The sequence below is a fragment of the Eriocheir sinensis genome, chromosome 9 (assembly GCF_024679095.1).
Source record: "Eriocheir sinensis breed Jianghai 21 chromosome 9, ASM2467909v1, whole genome shotgun sequence".
In the NCBI taxonomy this organism is placed as follows: domain Eukaryota; kingdom Metazoa; phylum Arthropoda; class Malacostraca; order Decapoda; family Varunidae; genus Eriocheir; species Eriocheir sinensis.
The window spans coordinates 5,102,274-5,112,872 of NC_066517.1; the positions used below are offsets into that span (position 1 = coordinate 5,102,274).

The following is a 10,599-nucleotide window of genomic DNA, read 5'->3' on the forward strand; positions in this document are numbered from 1 at the left end:
ACAAAAAACAAACTTAGAACTGAGAGATACAGAAAACAAACTTAGAATTGAGAGAGATACAGAAAACAAACTTGTAATTGAAAGAGATATAGCAAACAAACTTAGAATTGAAAGAGATTCAGAAGACAAACTTAAAATTGAAAGAGATAAAGAAAAGAAACTTAGAATTGAGAGAGATACAGAAAACAAACTTAATATTGCAAGATATACAGGAAACAAACTTAGAATTGAAAGAGATACAGAAAACAAAATTAGAATTGAAAGAGATACAGAAAACAAACTTAGTATTGCAAGAGATACAGGAAATAAACTTAGAATTGAAAGAGATACAGAAAACAAAATTAGAATTGAAAGAGATACAGAAAACAAACTTAATATTGCAAGAGATACAGAAAACAAACTTAGAATTGAAAGATACAGAAAATAAACTTAGAATTGAAAGAAATACAAAAAAAGAAAACCTAGAATTGAAAGAGATACAGAAAACAAAATTAGAATTGAAAGAGATACAGAAAACAAACTTAATATTGCAAGAGATACAGAAAACAAACTTAGAATTGAAAGATACAGAAAATAAACTTAGAATTGAAAGAAATACAAAAAAAGAAAACCTAGAATTGAAAGAGATACAGAAAACAAAATTAGAATTGAAATAAATACAAAAAAAAAACTTAGAATGGGGTATATTCATCGTTACCAGGTATCACCAATGACTACATCTTTGTGGCCAAAAAGCTTGAATTATTCTTTTAATTATCGTATATTACCTGTGTTTCTCTGGGACTTATGAAAATTACACTTCAATACAATAAAACACGCTGTTGTTGATAAAAATGCAACTGATCATTATCACTTTTATTTATTTGTAAACGAGAAAAAATAAATGCCGTCAGGAAGCCTATCCTCATCGAAAATCGTTCTTGGGTGAAAGCCCTGCGATATCAAACAGATATGGACTTTTTAAATTATTCTATTTACATAACATTATTTGCAAGCAAGGTCAACAGCAGCAGGTCACAGGTCACTAATGGATACCGCCGTGACCGAACCCGTGGCCGCCGAAATCGTTGAATCCATGACCCCCGAAGCTATGCCCGCCGTGGTGGCTGTCGTGGTGGCCGAAGATACCATGGCCAAAATCGTGGTGGATGTCGTGGTGGCTGTTGTGGTGGCTAAAACTGTCATGACCAAAATCATTGTGGCCAAAATCGTTGTGGCCGTCAAATCGTCCTCCGCCGCGGCCAAATCCTCCTCTTCCTCTTCCGCGGCCAAATCCTCCTCTTCCTCTTCCGCGGCCACCTCGTCCTCTCCCCCGCCCCCTGCCAAATCCCCTTTGCGGGGCGGGGTCCGCGGCGGGGCCAGCCAGAGCCAGGGCCTCGGGGTCGGGCTGGGGCAGCGCCGCGCTTACCGCCAGGAGGGCGGCAAGGGCGATGGCGAGCGTGAACTGGGGGAGAAAAACAGGGAATGTTATTAGGAGAACAGATACGAATAGCAGCGAGAATTGCATACAAATATCTGTTATGGCCCAAATTAAATGAGCTGAGAGAGAGAGAGAGAGAGAGAGAGAGAGAGAGAGAGAGAGAGAGAGAGAGAGAGAGAGGATTTATTTAAATTTTTACTCACGAACAGTACATACAGTAGTGAAAAAAACAGCCTACACGGGCCGTCTTGGCACAGTACAGCCCACACGGCTACTGAAAAAAGATATATATATATATATATATATATATATATATATATATATAGATATATATATATATATATATATATATATATATATATATATATATATATATATATACTGGGTAGGCGGTGGCCGAAGTGATAGCGTACTGGACCCACATTCGCCGCGTGATGGACGACGCGGGTTCGAATCCTCACGCTACCACTCGGATTTTTCAGTCACCGCCGAGTGGCTTAAAACTACCCACATGCTGTCCTGAAGACCACCCATCAACCCGGACTCTAGAGGAAGCCGTCCAAGCGAATCAAGAACGAGTTCCGGGGGGCAGCATGAGCCAATGCAAAATGGCGCCACTATAAACACTCGCCTGCGCCAGAACGGGCTGGGCCGACCATCAGGCCCCACCTGGAAGAAGCCTTGGGCCGACCATCAGGCCCCACCGGGAAGATGCCTACCGGCGCAATAGGCAACAACGTAAAAAATTAAAAAAAAAATATATATATATATATATATATATATATATATATATATATATATATATATATATATGTATATATATATATATATATATATATATATATATATATATAGATATATATATATGGTCCCTCCCAGCAGACAAAGGGGTCAGCTGTATGGTGGTGTGTTGCCTGTCCCCCGAGGCAGGAAGCCTGGAAATCTTTTTTTTTTTGGTGGTGGTGGGGGGGGGGGGGGGGCTCGGGTCCGATGAGATGTCTGATGGCCCGTTTGATTGCTGACCGCCGGCACCTGATCTCGGTCCTCTGTCGCCTGGGTCATGAAATGTTTGCGCTCCGTGGAGTGGTTGCGGATTCGAGGCTGTAAGCCGGCAGGGCCCGGGGCATGCCTGTGTCCGTGGCAGCCTCCACACCACAGTGTACCCCCTTTCTTCTGCAGGACGCCACCAATGATGCTTGTGGTGAGATGCGACAGTACTGACTTCATTCCAGTCATCTCCTTTAACACATTCTGAAGTTGCTTGCAAAACCCGTGTTCTCTCTGTAGAGTGGCTTGCAACGTTTGTAGTTGCCGCACTTCTTGCCGTGACGCCTTTTCAAATTGGCTGGCAACAGAGGGGCTAAGCGGGGATGTGACAGGTTGGCACGGAGGGGATGAGATAAGGGCGAGGTGCCGGTAGGTTGTCGGCCAGCTGTGGCGGTAGGGTCTGTGTGGAGTGGCAGCCCAGGGTGTTATCTCGGCTCTGAAGGAGGGGTGTCAGGTCTCACCTGGCGTCTGCTGTTCCAGGCGTTGTGTCCTTGAAGACAGTTGGGGCTCTACTACGGAATCTGCTTCCACTTCACTAGTCGCTCCTTGTAAACCACGGTGTCTTGATTGCCCGACCAAAAGCTACATCTCACTTTCATCACGTTGCCACGCCCTGTGTCCCCACCTCTGGCCACTTCCACACAACGTTGGCTTCCTAATGAACTTCTCTACCTTGCAGTCACGCATACTCATACCTGGCAGTTAAGAGTTGTTGGGGGGATCCGCCGGCCACAAATGACCAGGTATTTGTTAGGTGTTCCTCTGGGCACATAAAATAAAGAGAGAGAGAGAGAGAGAGAGAGAGAGAGAGAGAGAGAGAGAGAGAGAGAGAGAGAGAGAGAGAGAGAGAGAGAGAGAGAGAGAGAGAGAGAGAGAGAGAGAGAGAGAGAGAGAGAGAGAGAGAGAGAGAGAGAGAGAGAGAGAGAGAGAGAGAGAGAGAGAGAGAGAGAGAGAGAGAGAGAGAGAGAGAGAGAGAGGAGAGAGAGAGAGAGAGAGAGAGGAATGTTTGAGAAAAAATAAAATATTGATGACTCGCACGAATTCTTGCACGACGAAAGAATATGCAGATTGCTGTTACGATGGAAAGCAGAAGAATGAGGAGGAGATAAAGAGCATAACACCAGAGAGAAAAGAATGATGAAGTAAAGAATGGGAAGAGGTGGAAAGAACGTGAAAACGTAAAGATAAAATAACGGAGGGAAGGAAGAAGACGGAAGTGTGAACAAGAAGAGAGAAGGAGAAGCTTGGAGGAAGAAATAAGTAAGAAATGAAGAATTGGGAGGAGGAAAATACGGGGAGGGAGGAGAGAAAGGGATAAAGAAGGAAAAGTATGGGAAAATAATGTAAGAAAAAAAGATGAGATGAAACTGGAATTTACATGAATAGGAGAAAGAGGAAGAGGAAGAGAAAAAAAGAACAAGAAAGAAAAGAAGGAAAAAAGGTGCAAAGGGGAGGACCAGGAGGAGGAAAAAGACGAGGAGACAGAGGAGGATACTTAGAAAAGAAGAAGAAAAGAAAGAAAGAAGAAAAAAATCAAATACGAGGGGAGGGAGAGGAAAAGAAAGGAAAGAAAAAAGCTAGATAAGAAATGGAGCCGGAAGAGACGGAAAACATCGGAAGGAATAGAAGGCAGGCGGAAAAACTAAGAAAATAAACGGAAGAAAGGAAGAAGAAAAGCTACGAGATAAAAGGAAATATGAAATGACAGAAGAAGGAGAAAGAAAGAGGATAGTAAGGAGAACTTTGCTACATAAAATGAAGGTGCATGGGAAAGCTAAGAAAATAAACGGTGGAAAGCTAGAAGGAGAAAAAAAGAACGAGATAGAAGAAGATACGAAATGACAGAAGGGAGAAAAAAAATACGGAAAGAAGGAAAAGAAGGAGGATAGCAAGGAGAAATTTGCTATATGAAAATTAATGAAAATGGGAAAGCTAAGAAAATAAATAGTGAAAAAGCTAGAGGACGAAAAAAATCGAACGAGATAGAAGAATATACGAAATGAGAGAGGGAAAGCTAAGCACGGGAGGAAAGAAAAGGACGTACGGTATAGATAGAAAGAAAGAAGAAAAATACAGGATAAAAGAAGATACGAAATGACGGAAGAAAGAAGAAACACGGGAGAAAGGAAAAGGAGAACATACGGTAGATAGATAGCAAGTAAAAATAGATAGAAGAAAAACAGATTTGCGAGATCGTTTGGCGTTGGTTACCGTGGGTCCTTCCCCCCCTCCTCCCCCCACGCTCTGCCACAAAGCCCCAACACCTGTCTCTCCCTCTCATATGTAACGCACAGCTAACATTTGAGAGGGAAAGATAAGTGTTGGGAGGAAAGGACCCGCGGGAGCCAGCGCAAAAAACCGATCTCGTAAACCTGATTTCACTACAGCAGGAGATCGCTCTGGGCACACTGGCGCACACATACCTTGTTCATCGCGTCAACTTCTTCGGTCTGTTCGGTCCTGCTGTCCTGCCAAGCCTAAATAGAGAAGCATAAGAGGGGGGAGGTGAGACGGGAAGCGGGGAGATAGAAGCAGGAAGAGTAACGAGTGGGATAAGCTGGGCTGGATGACGAAATGAAAAAAATAAGAAGCACAAAAGAGCGGAAGAGAAAATCCTGTCTTGGGGGGGAGGGTTCCGGATTGGTAACCTTCTGTATTTACGACGCCACGTGTGTGTGTGTGTGTGTGTGTGTGTGTGTGTGTGTGTGGTGTTTTTGTTTTGTTTTGTTATCTCTTCTTCTTTTAATTCATATTCGTCTACTTTCTTCCTAGTTACTCGTCTTGCTCCTCCTCTTTTGCTCTTCTCCTTTTCCTTTTTCTTCCTCTTTTTTGTGTGTTTTCTTGAATGATGTTTATATCCTTCCACTTGCATGAACTGTAGTAGTATTACGAGTGTTATTAGTATTACCATTAGTATTAGTTGTAGTAGTAGTAGTAGCAGCAGTAGTAGTAGTAGTAGTAGTAGTAGTAGTAGTAGTAGTTATTAGTACTAGCTTTGTATTAGTTGTAGTACTAGTAGTAGTAGTAGTAGTAGTAGTAGTAGTAGTAGTAGTAGTAGTAGTAGTAGTAGTAGTAGTAGTAGTAGTAGTAGTAGTAGTAGTAGTAGTAGTAGTAGTAGTAGTAGCAGCAGTAGTAGTAGTAGTAGTAGTAGTAGTAGTAGTAGTAGTAAACGTCTAACTTACAATACATCCACAAACAAACAAACAAGTGAAACAAAGTGCGAGCTGGCATCTTTCAGAATCTTGATCACCCTTACCTGTGCATGGCAGGCGAGGCACACACCAACAGACAAACACAACAACTTTTCATTTCTTTATTAAAACTTTCTGAATATAAAAAATGTATATAAAAAAAAAACATTTCACACGTATAGCGTCAGACTGTAATAAATAACACTAATCTATCGCCGTCTTCAGAACGCTCAACACCAAACCTTCAGTGTCTTTTTGCAGTCTCTTTATGTATCTTCATGTATCCTAGTGGTGGTGATGGTGGTGTCCGTAGCCGCCATGTCCGAATCCGTGTCCTCCAAACCCATGCCCGAAGCCACCGTGACCAAACCCATGTCCGAAACCGCCGTCACCAAACCCATGTCCACCAAACCCATGTCCTCCAAACCCGTGTCCTCCAAACCCATGACCAAAGAACCCTCTGGGCCTAGGGTCAGCAAGAGGGTCAGCCACGGGGTCAGGGATTGCGACAGCCACAGGGACGGGAAACGCGGCGGGGTCGGGGTATGGAAGGGCCGCGGCGAGAGTGACTACCAGGCACAGTCCCACGATCAGAGTCTGTAAGAGAGGAGAGGGAGATTAGGTTACGATCGTTATTTTCAGACGCTTCCGCCTTTCATAATATCTACTACGGGTTCTGATGAGTGTTCTTTTACGTTCATGTTACAGAGGAGATGTTAAACTACCACCAGAGTCATAAAACTGCCCCTGGAAATGCCCAAAGCTCCCAGGAAAGTCTTGTCAAATATGTGTGCCTGGACGCCGATCTGGTTAAGGGTAAGAGTATGACCCCCTATAGGTTTGGTGTGTGCTGCATGTCACTCTTGCTCTTGTTCTTCTTTTTCTTCGTCGTTGTCTTCTTCTTTTTCTTCGTCGTAGTCTTCTTTTCTTTGCCGTAGTTTTCTTCTTTTTCATCGTCGTTTTCTTATTTTGCATCTTATTCTACTGATCTTCGTTTCCCTTCTGCGACCATATCACCAAATCACTTCCCACTTTTCTCCTTCTATTGTCTCGTCTTCGTTTTATCTTCTTCCTCCTTATTCTACTGATCTTCGTTTCCCTTCTCAAGGATTCTTTTTAACACATATATCTTTGCCTGTTTACTTTCATATCATTTCCTACAGTTTCTTTTTCTATTGTCTCGTCTTTGTTTTCTCCTTTTCCTCTTTATTCTACTGATCTTCGTTTCTCTCCTATTACGACCAAATCACCTTTTTTTTAACTTGTTTGCCTGTTTATTTTCACACTATTTCCTGCTGTTTCGCTCTCTATTGCCTCGCCTTTGTTTTCTCTTCTTCCTCTTTATTCTACTGACCTTCGTTTCTCTCCTCCTACGATCAAATTACCACAACAAGAGCAAGGATCTTTTGGGGGAGACATTAACATCCCTTTGCCTTTCATGTCACAATTCTTGAGGGCAAAAGAAACTAATTCCCGGAAGACATTGACCTTAATCTTCCACCTTCCAAGCATAACCACCAAACCACATAAACAGCCTCTTCTTATATTCTTAGAGTCGATCTCCTTGCATTTGATTTTCTCTCTTGTCTCTTAATTCTTCTTTCATCCCTTCATATGCTTCATCTCCTTATCTATTCTTCTCATGAACCCTTTACATTCAAACACTGAGGTAATGTGACAAGTAAACAAAGAGAAAAAATAAAGTTACTAACCCTCTGCATGGTGGCGGGAAAGGAACTCAAACAAACGAGGTGCTAAATATTCTCCTTGAAGTACGCCGTTCTCTTCCTTCTGTCTAGTCCTGGAGGTGTCCCAAGGGTTTCTGGCCCATACACAGGTTCGGCGTCTTTATATAAGTAACTGGACAGGGTAGGGGAAGAGCCTTAGGGCGTTACGGATTGCTAGAAGGATCGGGGAAAAGAATGGGGAGGGCAGAAGGTGGGAAAACCCGTCCATGAAATTTTTTGTCCGGGTTGGGTGTGTCGGGAGGGACGGGAACGATGGAAGAGATAGGAAGATAAAGGTTGTGGGTGTTGGTCTCTTTTTGTTCTTATGCCGCCTCCTCCTCCTCCTCTTCCTCCTCCTCCAAGTTGTGGCTGGTAGTCTATTCTTGTTCCTTTGGCGGTACTTCTTCTCCTCCTCCTTCTCCTCCTCTTCTTCCTTCTCTTCTTCCTCCTTCTCCGTCTCGAACGCTTTTGCCAGTCTGTCTTTTCCTTTCTACTGGTATCTTTTTCCTCCTTTTTCCTGATCTTGCACATTTTGAACTGATAATGATTCTTTTTCTTCGTTTCTTCTCCCTCTTCATCTTAACCTTCTTGTTCTTCTTCCTTTTCTTATTCCTCTTTTGTTCTTTTTCATCTTTTCTTCTTTTTCTTCTCTTTTCTTCTTCTTTTTCCTCTTCTTCTTCTTCTTCCTCTTCTTCTTCCTCTTTTTTTTCTTCTTCCTCTTTTTTTTCTTCTTCTTCTTCTGCTTCTTCTTCTTCGGTATGCATAATCATTCTCATTGTGTGCCTCCTCAGTAGCTCACCTCCTCCTCCTCCTCCTCCTCCTCCTCTTCCTCTTTCCGCATAGTTAAGTGACCCTACTCACCTTGACCACGAGAGAGAGAGAGAGAGAGAGAGAGAGAGAGAGAGAGAGAGAGAGAGAGAGAGAGAGAGAGAGAGAGAGAGAGAGAGAGAGAGAGAGAGAGAGAGAGAGAGAGAGAGAGAGAGAGAGAGAGAGAGAGAGAGAGAGAGAGAGAGAGAGAGAGAGAGAGAGAGAGAGAGAGAGAGAGAAAATGGGTGTACACGAAGGAGAAAGAGGAGTATGAGAAAGACAGAGAAAGTAAAGAAAAGGTCGAAGCTGAGAAAAAAATATGTATACAATTTAATAATGAGAAGAGAATAGTAAAGATTGTGCGATGACAAAAGAAGAGAAAAATATGAACTGAGAATAATTGTGAAGAACGGAGAAAAAGAAGAAGAAAAAATAAAGAAAGAAGAACAAGAACAAGAACATAAAGAACAAGAATAAGAAAAAGAAAAGAAAAAAAAGGAAGAAGATGAAGAAAAGGAAAAAGAAAAATAGAGAGAAGATGACAAAGAGAAAGTAAAAGTAAAAGAAGAAGAAGAAGAAAAAAAAGATAGAAAGAAAAAAAGGGAAAAAAGAAGAAAAGAAAAAAGGAAGAGAGAAAGAAAAGAAAAGGTAGTAAAACGTAATGTTGGGGGCATACTTTATAGCTACGGGTGTCCTCAGTGCTCATCCCCGTCACATTGGCCCTTGAGTCTGTGGTGGGAGGGAGCCCATCACCCCGGGACACAGGGCCAGCGTGACATCCAGGTTACCACAGTTTGCCTTCCCCAGGTTTTCCCAGGTACCCATTAATCGACCAGCCCGAAAGGGAGGATGAACAGCAGGGTGAGTTGCACGCCGACTGCCAGGGCCGGGATTCGAACCTGGGCCCGCGGAGTAGTAAGCCAGGCACGCTGACCACTAGACCACGGAGGCTACTGGAAAAAAAAAAGTAAAAGTAGAAGAGGAAGAAGAAAAAAGTGCAGGAAAAGGAAAAAGAAAAGGGAACAGAAAAAGACAAAAAAGTAAAAGTAAAAGAAGAAGGAAATGAAGAAGAAGAAGGAGAAAAAGATAAAGAAGAAGAAAACCAGAAGAAAAGGTAAAAGAAGAAAAAAGAAAAAAGAAAAACAAGAACAGGAGCAAGAAAAAAGAAAAGGAAAAAGATGAAGAGAAGGCAAAAGAAAAAGGAAGGGAAAAAAATAAAAGAAGAAGATGAAGAAGAAGAAAGCATGTGAAGATCAAAACCAGTTCAAGATCAATACAATAGAGTTAAAGTTCAAGATTTAGGAAGAGAATAATTCATATTATCTTGATCTTGCATATTTCAAACTAATAATTCTTTTTGTTCTTTTTTTCTTCTTCTTCTTCTTCTTCTTCTTTCTTTTTTTTCTTCTTCTTTTTCTTCTTCTTTCCTTCTTCTCTTCTTTTAGGTTTTACTTTTTTCTCCTTCATCTTCTTCTGCCGAGAGAGAGAGAGAGAGAGAGAGAGAGAGAGAGAGAGAGAGAGAGAGAGAGAGAGAGAGAGAGAGAGAGAGAGAGAGAGAGAGAGAGACACTTAGACGAACAGACAGACAATATTTATGTATTTATGTATAATATGTATGCAGAAAAATACGTCTGCACCTCTTTGTGGATAAACTATAAATCAGCGGCCAAGTACACGTTAGCTTATTGTTCAGGTGCATAATAATTATACCACACCTTAAATTTGAGGGTAAAGAAAAAGGTATAGGAGTTTCTTTGTACGTAAACAGAGGGCAAAAAATAAAAAATAAAAATATATCTACGTTCGTTTGCCACTAAAAAGAAAATGGAGTATATCAAAGTCATGTATGTAAAATGTCAAAGTGAAAATAACGTAACATTGAAACGAAAGGCAGAGTAGTTAATTAAGTAGTAAAAAAATAGGTTAGGTTAAGCTATGATAAAAAAAATATATCAATGCCATTTTCTTCTTTTTTCTACTTTTTTTCTTCTCCTACTCTTTTCTTCTTCTTCTTCTTCTTCTTCTTCTTCTTCTTTTTCTTCTTCGTTTTCTTCTTCCTCTTCAACTTCTTCTCATACCTCTTCTTCTTCTTCTTCTTTTTCTTCTTCGTTTTCTTTTTCCTCTTCAATTTCTTTTCATACCTCTTCTTCTTCTTCTTCTTCTTCTTTTTTTTTTCTTCTTCTTCTTCTTCTTCTTCTTCCTCCACTTCTCCTTCTGCTTCATCATCTTCTCCCATTTTTTACGTATCGTCGCCTCAAGTCGCCTGTTTGAAAAGCGTCCCGTATAGAAGTTCTTGGTCTTCATGGACGGTTTAGTGATTCTAGTGGCAGTTTTACGTGACCTCCGCTCCCTGAACTGAAGAAAAACACCGATAAAAACCCGGTTAATCTTCTCTGTGGCCTTTAAA

General features: G+C 41.5%; 2 protein-coding genes across 2 annotated transcripts; both read right to left on the reverse strand.

Annotated features, from left to right (window-relative positions):
• Nucleotides 1-840: 840 nt before the first annotated feature.
• On the reverse strand, nt 841-4,989 carry LOC126995867 (uncharacterized). Its single transcript, XM_050855759.1, has 2 exons — nt 4,891-4,989; nt 841-1,444 (listed from the first exon to the last, which is right to left on the reverse strand). The coding sequence occupies exons 1-2, from the start codon at nt 4,897-4,899 to the stop codon at nt 1,025-1,027; spliced, it is 429 nt and encodes a 142-aa protein (XP_050711716.1). The 5' UTR covers nt 4,900-4,989; the 3' UTR covers nt 841-1,024.
• Nucleotides 4,990-5,767: 778 nt separating this feature from the next.
• LOC126996310 (uncharacterized) lies at nt 5,768-7,521 on the reverse strand. The gene is made up of 2 exons (XM_050856684.1): nt 7,371-7,521; nt 5,768-6,255 (listed from the first exon to the last, which is right to left on the reverse strand). Exons 1-2 carry the CDS (start codon nt 7,377-7,379, stop codon nt 5,944-5,946), a joined length of 321 nt encoding a protein of 106 aa, XP_050712641.1. The 5' UTR covers nt 7,380-7,521; the 3' UTR covers nt 5,768-5,943.
• Between the last annotated feature and the right edge of the window lie 3,078 nt (nt 7,522-10,599).